Raw genomic sequence first — 15538 nt, 5'->3', positions numbered from 1 at the left:
AATAATGAGAAGAAAATTTCTTTGAGGGCATCATCGGGTGTGCACAGTAGGGCTCTTTCTCAACTGAGCTTTGTGTGCGCAACACGACTCCTCGCTGCCATTGAGAGCTCTAACTCGAAACAGGCAAGGGGCCAACTCTTCCTCGGAATCCAGCATTTGGGCACGGGAAATGGACCGGAGTAGCCGTGTGAGAAAACACGGGTCTGGCAGCGGAATTGGAGAAACGACCGTTTTCGGATATCTGCGCAGATATTTCTGTGCGGTTATCTTAGCATGGACCCGAGGCACCAGAAGTGCCGGATTCCAGACATCACAGTTGGACGGAATCGTGACCTCCGTGGGATTTGAATTTGGGGCATCAAGACACATAATTGTGTATGCTGGAAACTCCCAAAACAGAACGCACCTTTATTTTTGGCCCCAGATCACCTCCACGCCCCGCCATTTTGCAACCTGCTTGCTGGCCCGCCGCGGCCATATACAACAGGCCCGCGAGCCCCGGCAGGCCCGTACATCCCATCATATGACGAGCCCATTCCAGTGAGCCGTGTACATGACCTATTGCCGTGCTTAGTATGATGCTGCCATTCTTCCGGAGCGGCTTGGGAATCCGCTGCCGCTTAAATCCCCGTTCCCTCCAGCGCATGCAACCAGCTCGTAATGTCATCACGCCAAACATCGACTGGAAACCCATCAAAACCTCGGTCACGAATCTAGCGAAGGCCGAGAACCAGGGCAAGGCCCGTATTTTCCGAGGCGTGCTCTTGGGCCTCATGGTGGCAATGCCCGTCATCAGTTTCTGTTTGGGCTGCTGGCAGGTGAAAAGACTAAAATGGAAAGTGGAGCTTATTGAGCGGGCGGAGCACATGCTAGCCGAGCCCCCCTTGGAGGAGCTCCCGGCGCTTCTTGATCCTTCTGTGATCAAGGACTTTGAGTTCCGGAGATTCAAGGTCAGGGGCCATTTCAGCTACGAACAAGAGATGTTTTTGGGGCCCCGTCTCCGGAACGGCGAGGTGGGCTATTTGGTGGTCACGCCTTTCATCCGGGCCAGTGGGGGCAAGCCCATATTGATCGAGCGCGGCTGGATCCAGCAGGATTTGGTCATGCCCGAAAGACGCTCCCGGGGCTACTTGTCACACCTAGCGTTGCCTCAGGGCGAGATCACCATTGAGGGAATGTTGCGGGTAATGCCTACGAGGTCCGGTCTCCAGTATGAACATGAGCCTGGCTCGAGGCTATTCCACGTGCCCGATGTGAGCGCCATGGCCGAGCAAAGCGGCACGTTGCCCATCTACGCGCAAATGATGTACAACCTCCGAGACCAGCCTGACTGGGTCGGGCCCGACTCTGCCGAGACGCCCCAATCCGGATGGTCTCTATTCACGAAGAAAGCAGCGTCCCCCAAGGCCGGCCACTTGCCGGGCTCCGACCCCGACTCAACGCTCGAATGGCAAGAGTTCGAGTTCTACAACGAGGGCGTGCCGATCGCCGCCGTGCCGAACGTGACCTTCACCAACAACCACTTGCAGTATTTGGTGACGTGGTTCGGCGTGTCGGTCGCCAGCACGGTGTTATTGGTCTACATCTTCATGAAGAAAAAAGGCTTGAAGGGCGCGGACAAGATCATCCAGGCCAAGAAGGACGACATGAAGAAGCGTCTCTAGGCAGTCTTCCAGGCAGCGTGGTTCTGTTCTGGTCATTCATTGTACATAGCTTATTATACGCCTCCGAGGATGCTTGCGAGGCCAATGTACACCACCATGAGCATGAGGTCGCCGATCACTATGCTGGCGCCTCCCCAGTATATCAACGCCGAGTCGAGGAGCTGCTGCAACGCGGACGCCTGCGGGAAGACGGCGGAGGCCAAGGATAGCATTTTCGATATCGGGTGGTTTCTTGACGACACGCTGAGCACACCGTTAGACGACAAGACCAAGTAGTAGCCCGAGATGATGGAGATTTCGGCCGAGATGAAGACGGACATGAAAGAGCCTGCTTGCGGCCTGACGTCTCTCACGAACGCATGGGAAGAGGCAGCAAACCCTGAAAAATGGAGAAAGTGGTAGAGGAAGTTGGCAGTGTGCACGATGATCCGGAGGGCGAGGAACCGCGCCTTCACGCTCTTCTGCTGGTACTCGTGATATACGGCCAATTGCGTGGCGTGCGATGCGTTTTCGGGCATTTCCGGAAGGGCGTCTGGGTCCAGGCCCATGGTCTTCATCATTTCCGCAAAGAACTGGGATGTTTCGGGCACCGAGCCGTCGGGCCTAGCGTCGCTGGCGCCGGCACCCGAAAAGATCTTCTGCATGATAGCATCCATGTCTGCTTCCTCCGGCACAGGCCCGGCTCCGCCCGTTTGCAAAAGCAGCGAGATGTCCGGGACCTCCGGGTCGTCATGTGACAGCGATGGGTGGGACACCCCCAGCGAAAACGCCGGGGAGGCTGAGTTCTGTGTACTCCGAATGGTGTTTGGTGAGTCGCTCAGGGCATCTGGGGACGCCGAGCCTGGCGTCTTTTCGAGCACCGACTGGACCGAGGCCGAATTCACCGACAGGCCTTGGCTCAATATATTGGACAAGCGCTCGGTGGCCTTTCCTTGGGCCATTTTGGCCTGTCTCCGTTCACGCAAAAGCCGTCTCTTTTCGTCTGCTGAAAGCTCGCTCATATTAGGGTGTTTATGGGGCTGACGCCGTGGAAGACAGGCAGTCTGGAAGTGTTTTTCCTTGCTGAAGGAGTTGCCTGTTCAAGCAGAAGAGTTTTGCCTGAAACCCACTGCTTTTTGTTCCGTCTATAGCACTGGCCGGACATGCTCAATATGGCCATGGACAGACCAGGGCACCGGCGCACGTGTGTGCAGGACGCGCCCGGCATCGCTATGGCGGGTCTGCACACAGGGCCAAGAGGCAGGCCACCATGACTAGACGTCCACCAGCCTTCTCTCCGGGGCACGTTTGCATCTTAAAAACTCGCCCAATATTGCTGCTCTCATGGAAAGTCCGCCCAGTTATCAGGAGCAGCTCCGCCAGCAAAAAATCTTGGCGCTGATGGCAAATTTGGACTATCTATTGGTGATTGCCAGCCGCGAGCAGAAGTCTGTCCAGCAGGTGCGGTACGAGTTCATGCTCAAACTTCAAGAAGACGCATAAGATGGCATATTTATGAACGGAGGGCTTGGATTCAAAGGTTGCGAAATCAGTGTTTTGGAGCGGGTGTCTGGGGATGCTCTGCCGAAGTAGGGTATTACCGTCTAGTCTGATTCAGACTTGTTTGAAAAACACACTGGGGTAGTGGTTGCATGTGCTTTTGAATCTGAGCAAGAAAGTGCCGCTGAAGCAGGAAATACACCTATAGCCAACACATGCAACAGGCCATGGTTTTCCAATGTGAGATAGCCAATATGAGATGACCAGTATGAGACTGTGGATGTCGTACACCCAGAGAGCGAATGTAGTAAACCCAATGAGACAGCGAATGTAGTAAACCCAATGAGACAGCGAATGTAGTAAACCCAATGAGACAGCGAATACAAGACACCCAATATGTAGTGCAGCCAGTATATATGAGAGCTAGATGCAAGACAACCGATACGTAAAGTCAACAGGAAAGACATGCATGGCATGACCCAACGCTGACATGGTGCGTCTAAGTAATTGCAGGTATTGGAACACAGTCCAGCCACAGTCCATCAGTCTATAAGCCCAGGCAAGGGCAGACTCCACCCGCGGCCATATCTCGGCCTGGCCAGTCCAGCCAGAAATTACAAATGGCGACTGGCATGCGGTGCAAGGAGAAAAGCCCCAAGTCGAGGATGATGATCTATTGTCACCCCGGTTGAGGTCATCATGGCAGTCTCGAACCGACAGAATGCCGCGACGGCCATGTCGAAACCGGACGCTCTGCTTCGGCCCAGGCGCTTCGGTGATTTGGCGTCAATGGCACCGCAGCTCCATGCAATGAGCCTTCATTCAGATGGAGATCCGGAAACCCAGTAGAGAGGCCCTAAGACACGCGAAACGATGCCCCGTTCTCGCCAACACGCTGGAAAATCCCAGCGAAAGTATTAGCATAGTTGTGCGGAGCTGCAGCCCCTCCGGGCATGCCACAACACAGGACATCAGCCCATGTCCAGGCTAGATCCCCACACATACCCGAACAAACAGCCCGTTTAGGCATGCAGTACGAGGCGAGTGCCAACTCCTCTGATGCAATGTCGGACCCGTAAGCCCGTCTTCCATAACCCGTAATCCCGTCTTTTGTGGCCCCTGAGCCGTCTCCCGTATTTCCATACCCACGTCATTCACCGGAACGGCGGTCTGGAAGACATCCGGGCCGCCCGGGCCTTCTGCGCCTTTTGCGCTGCGAGGCTTGCCCTCTGTCGCGCCGAGGTGTGGGGCGCAGCACTGGCTGTTTTCTGTGTGCTGGGCGGCGCTGCAGCATCCCGGGACCGGGCTCGGGCAGGCACGTTCATAGTGTTTTTCCCGGACGGCTTTTGACCAGAACGGGCCGCGTCGTACCGCCGCGTATTGGCCGCGCCGGGAATCTCAAAAAGGCCCCGCATGTACCGAGGCTGCTGGTCGAGATTGGGCGGCGGCTGCGAGTGGCCGGGCGCCTCGATGAACGTGTCCGTGGCCGAAAACGAGTCGTCACGTGCCACGGGGATTTTGGGGGCCGTCGCCGCCGCCCGCTGCCTGGACAGCGGGCGTTGGGAAAAGAGGTCTCCGAGGTGCGGCCTGGAACGCGTCGCTGCAGCCTGCTGGGAGGCCTGGCGTTTCAAGTCCGCGTTCCTCCTTCTGGCCGCGTCGACTTTCGCCCGGAGCCCGGCGTTTTTCTGCTCGCTGCTCTGCTTCTGCTCCATGGCCTCGTACTGCTCTCGCGCAGGAATGCCGGGGAAGCTGTTGCAGAACATGTGCACCTGCAAGCCCAAAAAGAGACTGGCGAACGACTCGTTGAAGCTGTTCACGGCACTGTGCGTGGCGGCAAGACCCTCCATATTCTGCTGGAGGGCGGCAAAAGCATCGGCCATGGCCGCTAGCCGCGCCCTGTTTTCCGGCGCCTCGAGCGGGCGGATTTCCTTGGGATAGTGCACGTTGGGCGACGCGGCTATAGGGCCGATGGCACGGAAAACCCCCGAGGACCGGAGCAGCTTTCTTCGTAGTGCTTGCAGCCTGCCCGTGGGGGTGTGTGGATGCATAGGTGGTGGTGAAGTGTGAGTTGTGTGGGTGGCTGGGGTGATTTCTGGGTGCTTTGTGCTTCCAGATGCTTCCACGATTCTGTATCGCGCTGTATTTCGTTGTTTCTTGTTTTATTTTGTTGTATCTTGCTGTACCTAGTTGTATCTTTTGGAATCTTGTGGTATCTTGTGGTATCTTGTGGTATCTTGTGGTATCTTGTGATATCTTGTGATATCTTGTGATATCTTGTGATATCTTGTGATATCTTGTTGTATCTTGTATCTTGTTGTACCTAGTTGTATCTTGTTGTACCTAGCTGTACTCTTTGCACTATCCTGCAATGTATTAGAAACTTTTAGTGGCACTTCGTTCCCAATATATCCCGGTGTTTAAGTGCCTTTCTAAGATTAGCACGTGTTTTGTGTGTTGGGAGGTCACCTCTTGTGCTACTATGGTGACTTCTTGAGAGCGCGCGAGATGGCTCGATCGAGTGTTTACGTGTTTGGAGTCGTGTCCTGCAGGTGGAGCCGCCTGTGTTATGCCTCGCTCGCGTTTCTCGGGCGCGGGCCGGTCACGTGCTGCCAAAAGGACCCTCTCGTTTGCAGGGCTATGATGTTGTCGGGCAGATACGACGTCTGAGGCGGACTGGAGTTTGAGTCCTAGAATCAGCTGTAAAAACTGAAAGCAAGCCCAAAGTCAACTATCAGTAAATAATGTATTTGATCACAACTACACAACCCGTTGAGTTCCTATAGTCACTTGTATCTTCTCGAATGTAGCTGGTATATTATCATACGATATACTTTCACTAACCCCAACAAAGTACATTTCATTCACACCGCTCGTTCTGTTAACTTATCGTAGCACCAAGGATCCGGCCCAAAAACAAGTAATCAGCGCAAGTGAGTCTTCCAGGGACTACCGTGAGCACCCAAGAGCGGAGACTTCTCACAGAAGACCTGAGCCTCAGTTTCCATAGTAAGCCAGAAACATTCTGCTGCCGAGCTACGAATGCAGGCATGGCTCAAGAACGTCCATAGCTCCTGTGACTATGTACATACGATACCAGGGTAATCCCCGAGGATCGCGAGATTCACGAAGAGAACTGGGTGCCTAACTCGATCGCAACGGTCACCCAGGCTGTGCTCTCTTCGTGCTACATCAAAACCGTGAGCGTCTTGCATTGCTAGTCAAACACACGGGCATCACAATATGGCTGAGCCGCAAACTTTCACTTGTCGTCCTCGCCGATGATCTGCTGCCAGGTCTTGCCTTCCTGCACCAACAACTGGGCCAACTCGTCTCTGATCTTGGCAGGCAACCCGGGGCCTTTGTAGGCAAACGCAGTGTACAACTCAACAAAAGTGGCTCCAGCCTTGCCAAACTCCAACGCGTCTTTGCCCGAGGAAATGCCTCCGCATCCAATCAACACCAAGTCCGAGTCCTTGGTGTACTTCCGCAAGGTGCGCAATGCCTGGAGCGACAAGGGCTTGACCGGCTTCCCGGACAAGCCGCCGGCCTGCGAGATGAGCTGCTGGTCTGTCGTGTACAAGTCCAGGGGCCTTTGGACCGTGGTGTTGGAGATGATGATTCCGTCGACCTTGGCCGTCTTGGCCGAGTTGGCGATGGACTCGATCTCCGGCTCCGTCAAGTCCGGCGCCACCTTCACCAACACCGGCGGCTTGCGCCCGAGCTTGTTCTGCCCCACGCGCTCGCGCTCGCCCACCACGCGGGTCAACAAACTGGTGAGCTTCAGCTCGCTCTGCAAGTCTCTCAAGCCGGGCGTGTTGGGCGACGACACGTTCACAATCAACACGTCTGCATAGGGCCCGAGCCGCGACACGCCCTTGACGTAGTCCTCGACCTCGTCGCCGGCCTTGTTTTTGCCGAGATTGATCCCCAAGAGCTTGCCGTCCCGGAAAGCATTGGTCTGGCTGTCCTCGGCCACGTTGGAGAGGAAGCGGCGCGCCAAAGTGGCCACCACGTTGAAGTGGCCGGTGGAGTTGAAGCCGTAGCGGTTGATCACGGCGTCGTCACGGGGCAAGCGGAAGAACCGGGGCTGCGGGTTTCCTGGCTGTGGCTCAGGCGTGATGGAGCCGATTTCCACGTACGAGAACCCCGTGTCAAACAAGGAGTCGATGGCCTCGCCGTCCTTGTCCAAGCCAGCGGCAAGCCCGATGGGCGTGCGCAAACGGGTGCCGAAAACATCCACGCCAAGAACGGCCAGAAGCCCGTCCTCCGTCTTGCGGTCCTCGGCCGGCAACCTGGGAACAAGCCCGTACTTCATGAGCAGGACGCCGACTTTGTGGCCTGTCTCGGCGTCTGTGAACATGCGGATGAGGGGGCAAAAGACGTACTCGTGGATGCCGGCTCGGGCATCCAACACGTATATTCCAGCTGCTGTAGCTGCGCCGGCACCGGCAAGAAACAAGATGGACCTGGGGAAAACCGACGCCTGCAAGAGCGGCTTTCTAGCAGCAGGCACCGCCTGTTTGGCGCTGGGCCTTATAAACCTCCACATGACGTGCTTGGGCTCAAGAATGTGGGGGTGGACAAGAGAAGAAAAACCGAGCTGGAGCCCACCGGTGGCTCGGTTCGGCGCGTGTATGCAGTACGCCGGTCTTGGAACTGGTGTTTGTTGCCATGAAACGGCCCGGCCGGGGCAGGTTGGGAATCGGAGGCGCAGTGCCCTTTCGGGAACAGGTGGGACGGTTTTCCGGGCTTATTCTGGTCCTTGCTGGCGAATTGTATTTTTGGGCCCCGAAAGCGTTTCCGGGGCTATTCGTGCGATGCAGGCATTTTGTATGGTTCGGGTCAATTGGCTCGCAGTATGCGATTACAGGCCACTCAGCCGGCACCGGTACTGGTTGGATGCGCCGATTTTCCCGAAAAGCGGTTTGGAAAATTGTCCGGATCCACGAAGAGCTCAAACATTTCCCCAAGAGCTTGCCGAAGTAGGCATTCTCGAATACTTTGAAGACTGGCAGAAAAGAAGTGGCCTGCTCGGCATGAAGAGCTTGTCACGTGAGAGTCTTACCCAACAGCGAATGTGGGGGTCAGGCAGAAGGAGCAAAATCCCGATGGACATGCCGGGACGGCCTTCAGACAAACAGACTCATGACCCGGCCGAAGACCCCATAAGCAGATTTGGCTGCATTTCTTTGGGCCCTCCCAAATCCAGAAGCAGACCCGAGGCCTCGGCCGTGTTCCAGAATATACAGGACTACCAATAGATTCCTGCGCAGTACCTATTTAGATTTATAGCAAGCCCCATCTTGTATGTCTCCAGCTGTTAGAAGTTAATATACTAGGCTGATAAATGCTCACTTATAATAGAATAACAATAGCATTTGAGTTAAATTCATAGTTTCCTGTACTGTTTCTCTCTAGGAGAACCTATATTCAAAGGTCTAGTACCACCCTTCTTTGTAGTTAAATCTACCAGTTCGTAGATCTTTTGATAAAGATTCAACTATTATTGTTTCTTCCGTCTTAGGTTTTTCTAGCTATACCTATTGCTATATCTCCAGGTTCTGATCTTATCTTACCATACGCTGCTCTTGAAATATCTATGTGTTGAACTATCGATGTAATATTCTTATTTGTATTGTAGCATAATTATTGTCATAAGCCAATAGCTCTAATTTCTTTATCCTGTCAGGAAGAGAGTCCTTAGTGCTATTATTTCTACATCGCTACATTTGATTTATTATACAATACTTTTAGAATAAGTATAAGATTTAATATCATCAAATGTATTATGATGTCCCTGGACTACGAATGTTCCGTTACCTCCTTCCATCCCGAATTCTTCATGTTTCCCTTTTTCACTTAGGTCTCCAACTGTTTGCCATTACTTATGGCCGTTTCAATCTATTGTAAGTCTGTACATGCCACAGTGTAAAGCTTAGAAAGTAATTGAACCGTATCCGAGTGATAAGAGGTAAGTCAGAACCTGCCGCAGTCTTAAAAGGAGCTCGTTAACCTAACCATATTAAAGGTAGCCCCTGCCCCAATTTCACAAATGCTATTTTTCCGCTAGAGCTGGCCCCATTTCGGTGAGTATGATGCTTACATGACTTTGTATTAGGGTTCATATGTTCATGGTTAATATTCTCCTACATTTATTGACGAGGAATCAAGTAAATAAGACGGTGCACCAATGTAAACTTGACTATTGGCATTCAGATTTTGTGGATTGCTCCTGATAGTGGGGTCAGTGTTATCCAAGCCCATTCTCTCTTAGCTGCCCTTAGAATTGTGCGTGACAGTTTCCCATCATACGGCTCGCACCCAGTGATCGCATATGAATGCAAAAAAGGTCTACATATATATGTAGTTGGAATTAAGCACCTATCTTCTCGTGTCCTCTATTTAACCGGACTCTACAAATCCTTTAAAGAAGCTATCGTATATCTATATAATTGAAATTGAATCAGTCTTATATAGTAAGTATTCCACCACCTCCTTTCTATACACATCACTAGGTAGAATAAAACACCATAACATCCATTTGCTACAATCTCCGCGAAAGGCGCGAGTATCTTCCCTTTGAAATATCTTTAAATCAGAGGCTGTGAACTTACCTTGGTTATGTACATTATGATGATGATACTGACATGGAGGTCTTTGCGTGCGTTGGCATGCACACGTAAATTGACTAAAGGTCGGAGATTGGCCAGAAAGGTGTTTGCCTCCCGCGCCAGCTACTTTACGGAAAAGATGCTTTTCATTTTGTCAGTCTCATCCGGAGCCACAACACATCTCTCACCTGTATACCCGGGTCCACCCGCATTCAAGCTAAATGAACAGATGAACCCACCGACAATGGACGCACACGCCAGTCTTGCCCACACACGGGCTGCGGCTCCAGCAGCAAAACCGCCGGCCACCCGAAACAACATAGTTTTTCTCCGCTCCGCCACCCGGCAGCTGGGCTGGGCCCAAGAGAGAGAAGAGCCGGGACTGCATACACGCGTGGTCGCCCGTCCGGCCAGCACAACCACAGAAGGCCAAGCAATAAGCTGAAAACAAAGCAATATGCTGAAAGCAGCGACCCGGCCGGAGAGCAGATCCCAGGGCCAGGCCGCAAAGGCCCTTCTGTCCAGAAATAAGAAAAAAAAGAAAACAAACGACAGGCCGCTTCTCCCGGGCCTGCCCCAGTATTGGGTGCAAATCTGGCACACAGCAGTGCATCGCACCGCAGGATTTTTCAAGCGAGCCCCATCTCAGGACCAGGCCTTCTATCCAGACGCCTTCTCCCAGCAACCAGCCTCCCCAGCCGTCCCCCAAAAAGCGTTCCAGAATGCCCCAAATGGCTCCAACTGCAGGCTCGGCCCCGGCGCCCCACGCTGGCCCCAAGGCGCCCGCCAACACGGCCAAATACGAACGGGACCAGGGCAAGTTCCCCAAGAAGGTGCTGAAAGGCAAGTCGCGCAGAATCACCAGCGGTATCAAGAAAGTCGACCAGGAGTACAAGGAGTTCGTCAAGGCCGCGGCCGCCACGGACATGTTGTTGCAGGAAGAAGCCGGGTTTTTGGAGGCCGAGGGCCCCATGGAGAAGACGGCGCGGTTCCGGCAAGACGACATTGCGGACGCCGTCGACATCAGCACCGCCAACAAGAAGTTCGACCTCAGCCTCGTCGAGTTGGGGCCCTACACGCTCGACTACTCGCGCAACGGGCGCAGGTTGTTGCTCGGCGGCAGGAAGGGGCACGTGGCGTCCATCGACTGGCGCCTGGGGGCTCTTGACTGCGAGTTGTTCCTCAACGAGACCGTGCACGCGGTGCAGTACTTCCACAGCCACCAGTACTTTGCCGTGGCGCAGAAGAAGTACACGTTCATCTACGACCAGTCCGGCTTGGAGCTCCACCGGTTGAAGCAGCACCTGGAGCACACGCTCTTGGACTTCTTGCCGTACCACTTTCTCCTCGTGGGCGCCGGCCACTCGGCGTCGTTGAAGTACCACGACGTGTCCACCGGCGTGTTGGTCAGCGAGCTCCGAACGAAGCTCGGGCCCACGCAGGCCATGAAGCAGAACCCGTGGAACGCGGTCATGCACTTGGGCCACGGCAACGGCACGGTGTCCATGTGGTGCCCCACCATGAACCAGCCGGTGGTCAAGGTGCAGACCAACCGGGGGCCGGTGCGGGACCTCGCCGTCGACCGCGAGGGCCGGTACATGGCGGTCAGCGGCACGGACCGCAAGATCAAGCTCTGGGACTTGCGCAAGCTCCAGGAGTTGGACTCGTACCTGTCGCCCACGCCCGCCAACTCGCTCCAGTACTCGGACAACGGCTTGTTGTCGGTGGGCTGGGGCCCGCACGTGACCGTGTGGAAGGACACGCACAAGACCCACCAGAACAGCCCGTACATGACGCACTTGCTCCCGGGCAGCAAGGTGGAGAAGGTCAAGTACGTGCCCTTCGAGGACGTGTTGGGCGTGGGCCACAGCAAGGGCCTCTCGTCGTTGATCATCCCCGGGGCGGGCGAGGCCAACTACGACGCCATGGAGTTGAACCCCTACGAGTCCTCCAAGCAGAGGCAGGAGTCCGAGGTGCGCTCGTTGCTCAACAAGTTGCGGCCCGACACCATTTCCTTGGACCCCAGCTTCATCGGCACGGTGGACAAGAACGCCCGCAACGTGAGATTGTCCAAGAGCGACTTGGAGGCCGCGGAGCAGCAGGAGGGCAACGCGCAGCAGGCCCCCGGGGCGGCCGCCGCCCTGGGCCGTGCGCCGGAGCAGTCCAAGTTGAAGAACTACATGCGCAAGAAGCAGACCAACATCATGGACGCGCGCAAGATGCGGACCGAGCGCAACTTGCAGATGGAGGAGGAGCGCAAGGAGAAGTTGCGCATGAAGGAGATGGGTGTTCCGGACGAGAAGGACAGTCTCGGGCCGGCCTTGGGCCGCTTTGCCTGAGCAGGGCCAGCGTGCCCCATAGCCAGAGCCAGAGCCAGAGCCTGAGCCAAAGCCAAAGCCAAAGCCAAAGCCAAAGCCAAAGCCAAAGCCAAAGCCAAAGCCAAAGCCAAAGCCTGAGCCAGAACAAAACCCAAAACAAACAAAAAACTCAAAACTCAAATATCCTGTTGCTGTCAATGCTATGGAACCCGGCCCGGGCCTGTCCCACGCCGCGTCCGGTACGGGCCTACTCCCGGCCCTCGCCAAACGGCGCCCAGAGATTCTCCACCACCACGTGCTCTATGAGCAGCAAGTCCCACTGCAAGAGGCGCACCTCCTCTCGAAACGCGTCGTCCCGAACACGGTCGTTGATCTTGCGGAGTCGCTTGTTGGCCTTGAGCATCTCGCTGAGCCGTGCCTGGTGTCTCTGCAACTCCTGCTCCATGCCCATGGACTGCTGCGCCAACTGCACGTTGACATGGCGCCGCATCTCCTCGATCTTGACGAGCGGCGTGTCCTCGGCATAGATCTGCTCGATCGTCGCCTCCAAGTACAAGTGCACTGCGTCACGCTGGTGCTTGGCCAAGCACGTGAACTTCAGCTTGGCCCAGTCCCTGCCCAGGGCCGTCTGAGTGCCGATGCGCACCAACATCTCCATGACCAAGAGCACCTGCTCTTTGTCCTTGAAAATGGCGAGCCGCTCGAAATTGAGCAGGCGGTGGATGGACGCGAGACGGGCGTTGACCATGGCGTTTGTGCCGCGGACCCGGGCCTCGGACAAGTGCTGCAAAACCGTCTCGCCGAGCGCCTTGGCTTGGTTCTGCAAGAGCTCGCTGACCTGGTAGGTGTTGTGGCCATAGAGCTTTCTGGCCTTCTTGACGGCGGACACCTCATGGTCAAATGCAACGGGAGGCAGACACGACAAGAATTTGCACAAGAGTCTGTTGATCTTGCCGAGCGAACAGAGGTCTTCGATGGTGAACGTCTGAGTGTCTTGGACCAAGGCGAGCCATATTAGGCCCACCTTACAAAACGGAGCCGAGATTAAGTCGGAGAGCATTGCCTGTAGAATAGGATCCCAGCAGGCCGGTTTGGACTCGGAAACGTTTGTATAGAAATGTAATAGAAAAAGAGACCGGAAAGAAAGCCAGGGGAATTCCGAGCGCACAGGTTCTAGGGTGTGTATTTGTGTATCTATATGAGAACGTGGTGGGCCAACGCGACAAGGGCCCGGCTGGCGTGGGAACCACAAGGCGCCTGCCCAATGCACGCGCTACCTCGGCACCGCAATAAAAAAAGGGGGGTTGAGCTCCGAGCCGGCCTTGGTGCCAGCGCAGATTGTGCGCCTGGCGCCACAGTAAATCAGGCGTAGTCTAAAGGGAAGATGAAGATGAAAGGGCACCCAGCCATGCTCGCGCGCCCAAGATGAGCTCGCGGCCCTGGTATCAGTGGGGCCAGGCTGGGGCCGCTGTGAGCCTTGTTGCGAGAAGTGGCATATTCATCACGACATGAGGTCCGTGCAGAGCCACAAGCGTGGCGGTATGCGAACGTTACCAGCCATCGCAGAGACATTGTGGGGGAAGTAGAAGCCCAACCTGGTGTGGGGGCGTTCTCAACGATTATAGTGGTCGCGTGGGGATACTAGCAATTATTATAGCGGCAGTGTGGTGGCGACAGTGACCACTATGAGGGCAGTGTCAAGGCAGCCCCACAGCCGCCATAGAGCCAGCGAATAGAGGCAATGGATTCCCAAGTCAGAGTCAATGAGAGGAGCAAGGTGAGAGCATTTCGACGCCTGTGCTGGTGCCAGGACCAGTGCCAGAACTAGTCGCCGCTAGGCGGCCAGTGCTAGCACCTGCACGGCCCCACCCGAGAGCAGACATGCAGCAGCAGCACCACTAGTGCGAGGTTCGCGCAGAGATGGAGAAGCCCGAGTAGTCCACGGAGATGAGGTCCAGGAATATGGAGCCCGTGTTGCTGTTGCTGAAGCCGTGGTTGAGCTGCGCGAACGAGTCCAACTCGGCCCGCACAAAGTCCACGAGCGCAGCAAACTTGCCGCCCGACACGTCGTTGTGCCTCTCGACCTGCTGGAGCAAGTGCATCTCCTCGATGGTCTTGAGCCAGTCGATGCTCTTCTCCAAGCTGGGGCTGGCCGCGCACGCCTCCTCGCCCGCGGATTCCGGATCTTCGGGGCTCTTGTGGTGGTTCAAGACGGCGAGCCACAGGGTGGCGAGCTGCTCGTACGCCATGCTGCGCGTGTACTGGAACTCCTTGTTGGAGAAGTTGGGGAGCTCGTGCACCGCCGTGGCAATGGCGTCGAGTACGACGCACGCCCGGTGCAACGGCGAGTCCATGGGCGGGAGGAGGTCAAGCACAAAGTCCGAGATGCACGCGAGGAACTCCGTCAAGTGCGGCTTCACGCGGATGTACGAGTAGTCGCTCTCCATGTCGCACCGGTAGGGAAGCGCGGCCTTGATGCGGGCGGCCTTCTGCTGGATGAGCTCGATGGTGTCGGCCACGGACGACTTGGGCGCGACTTTGGTCACGGTGGGCACGATTTCCGGGTGGTGGGCCATAACCGTCTGGAGCAACGCCAGCACCGACGCATGGTCAAGCACCTCTATGAGCCTGTTGACGGGGAGGCTGAGCCCGGCGATGCCGGGTGGCTTCAGGCGCTTGAAGCGGGCGGCAGCCCCGGGCGTCACGTGCCGCCGGGCCTGGCCCTGTTTGGCCGGGCCGGGCTCGTCCTCGGCGCAGCGGCGCTTCTTGCCCACGATCTTGGTGGGACGGAAGGCGTCCTGCATACACACCGTTCGGGGTGTGGGTTCGGCGGGCATTTGGGGTGTGCAGCGGCGTGTGAAGAGGGGGGAGGTCTGGATGTTTTGCCTCTGCAAATATAGAGCGGATAGCGGGGAGTGTGTTTGTGTGCCCGGTCTGATTTGGGGCCGGCGTCGTTGTGTGGATCTGGGATGGCAAGGGTGGGATTTTGTGAGGTTTTGTGTGGAAGAGGAGTGAGAAGCTAGAGAATTTGGCGCTGGTTTCCAGTCGCACGCTGGGCGGAGCGGCGCGTGTCTGCAGGAACAGCCGTTTCTTTTCTTTGGTCGGGGTAGATCTGGTTAGGCGAGGGTGCGAGGGTTTGGAATGTTCGCTCTTGCCTTGTTATTTGATGAGCATGGTGTGTTGATTGTATGGTTGAGGAATGTTTTGTGTTTGATGAATATTGTATGTTTGATGAATATTGTATGTTTGATGACATAGTGTGTTTAATGACATTGTATGTTTGATGAATATTGTATGTTGATGAGTGTTGTATGTTTGATGACATTGTATGTTTGATGACATAGTGTGTTTGATGAATATTGTATGTTTGATGACATTGTGTGTTTGATGAATATTGTATGTTTAATGACATTGTATGTTTGATGAATATTGTATGTTGATGAGTGTTGTATGTTTGATGACATTG

At 55.3% G+C, this 15538-nt stretch overlaps 11 protein-coding genes across 11 annotated transcripts; 5 read left to right on the top strand and 6 right to left on the bottom strand.

Annotated features, from left to right (window-relative positions):
• Positions 1–644: 644 nt before the first annotated feature.
• On the top strand, positions 645–1664 carry SHY1 (Shy1p; the record flags this gene model as incomplete). The annotated part of the gene is made up of 1 exon (XM_018857563.1): positions 645–1664. One exon carries the CDS (start codon positions 645–647, stop codon positions 1662–1664), a length of 1020 nt encoding a protein of 339 aa, XP_018711795.1.
• A 53-nt stretch (positions 1665–1717) lies between these two features.
• On the bottom strand, positions 1718–2665 carry METBIDRAFT_41549 (GET complex subunit; the record flags this gene model as incomplete). The annotated part of the gene is made up of 2 exons (XM_018857422.1): positions 1718–2329; positions 2384–2665. 2 exons carry the CDS (start codon positions 2663–2665, stop codon positions 1718–1720), a joined length of 894 nt encoding a protein of 297 aa, XP_018711794.1.
• Positions 2666–2987: 322 nt separating this feature from the next.
• On the top strand, positions 2988–3146 carry METBIDRAFT_42911 (uncharacterized protein; the record flags this gene model as incomplete). The annotated part of the gene is made up of 1 exon (XM_018857597.1): positions 2988–3146. One exon carries the CDS (start codon positions 2988–2990, stop codon positions 3144–3146), a length of 159 nt encoding a protein of 52 aa, XP_018711793.1.
• A 51-nt stretch (positions 3147–3197) lies between these two features.
• METBIDRAFT_179513 (uncharacterized protein) lies at positions 3198–3794 on the bottom strand. Its single transcript, XM_018854755.1, has one exon. It carries the CDS (start codon positions 3617–3619, stop codon positions 3248–3250), a length of 372 nt encoding a protein of 123 aa, XP_018711792.1. The 5' UTR covers positions 3620–3794; the 3' UTR covers positions 3198–3247.
• A 503-nt stretch (positions 3795–4297) lies between these two features.
• DAM1 (Dam1p) lies at positions 4298–5191 on the bottom strand (the record flags this gene model as incomplete). The annotated part of the gene is made up of 1 exon (XM_018854106.1): positions 4298–5191. The coding sequence occupies one exon, from the start codon at positions 5189–5191 to the stop codon at positions 4298–4300; it is 894 nt and encodes a 297-aa protein (XP_018711791.1).
• Positions 5192–6402: 1211 nt separating this feature from the next.
• Positions 6403–7692, bottom strand: URA1 (dihydroorotate dehydrogenase; the record flags this gene model as incomplete). The annotated part of the gene is made up of 1 exon (XM_018858857.1): positions 6403–7692. The coding sequence occupies one exon, from the start codon at positions 7690–7692 to the stop codon at positions 6403–6405; it is 1290 nt and encodes a 429-aa protein (XP_018711790.1).
• Positions 7693–9583: 1891 nt separating this feature from the next.
• METBIDRAFT_179470 (uncharacterized protein) lies at positions 9584–10338 on the top strand. Its single transcript, XM_018854748.1, has one exon. It carries the CDS (start codon positions 9765–9767, stop codon positions 10197–10199), a length of 435 nt encoding a protein of 144 aa, XP_018711789.1. The 5' UTR covers positions 9584–9764; the 3' UTR covers positions 10200–10338.
• Positions 10339–10485: 147 nt separating this feature from the next.
• On the top strand, positions 10486–12093 carry METBIDRAFT_41099 (uncharacterized protein; the record flags this gene model as incomplete). Its single annotated transcript, XM_018857355.1, has 1 exon — positions 10486–12093. One exon carries the CDS (start codon positions 10486–10488, stop codon positions 12091–12093), a length of 1608 nt encoding a protein of 535 aa, XP_018711788.1.
• Positions 12094–12274: 181 nt separating this feature from the next.
• Positions 12275–13090, top strand: METBIDRAFT_11824 (uncharacterized protein; the record flags this gene model as incomplete). Its single annotated transcript, XM_018854104.1, has 1 exon — positions 12275–13090. One exon carries the CDS (start codon positions 12275–12277, stop codon positions 13088–13090), a length of 816 nt encoding a protein of 271 aa, XP_018711787.1.
• An 880-nt stretch (positions 13091–13970) lies between these two features.
• Positions 13971–14876, bottom strand: METBIDRAFT_40790 (uncharacterized protein; the record flags this gene model as incomplete). Its single annotated transcript, XM_018857312.1, has 1 exon — positions 13971–14876. One exon carries the CDS (start codon positions 14874–14876, stop codon positions 13971–13973), a length of 906 nt encoding a protein of 301 aa, XP_018711786.1.
• Positions 14877–15000: 124 nt separating this feature from the next.
• Positions 15001–15538, bottom strand: METBIDRAFT_179475 (uncharacterized protein). The gene has a single exon (XM_018854749.1). It carries the CDS (start codon positions 15482–15484, stop codon positions 15092–15094), a length of 393 nt encoding a protein of 130 aa, XP_018711785.1. The 5' UTR covers positions 15485–15538; the 3' UTR covers positions 15001–15091.

Source organism: Metschnikowia bicuspidata (genome assembly GCF_001664035.1).
Source record: "Metschnikowia bicuspidata var. bicuspidata NRRL YB-4993 chromosome Unknown METBIscaffold_3, whole genome shotgun sequence".
Taxonomy (NCBI): Eukaryota; Fungi; Ascomycota; class Pichiomycetes; order Serinales; family Metschnikowiaceae; genus Metschnikowia; species Metschnikowia bicuspidata.
Note: the sequence above shows the minus strand (reverse complement) of the source record. Positions and strands in the feature narration are given on the sequence as shown.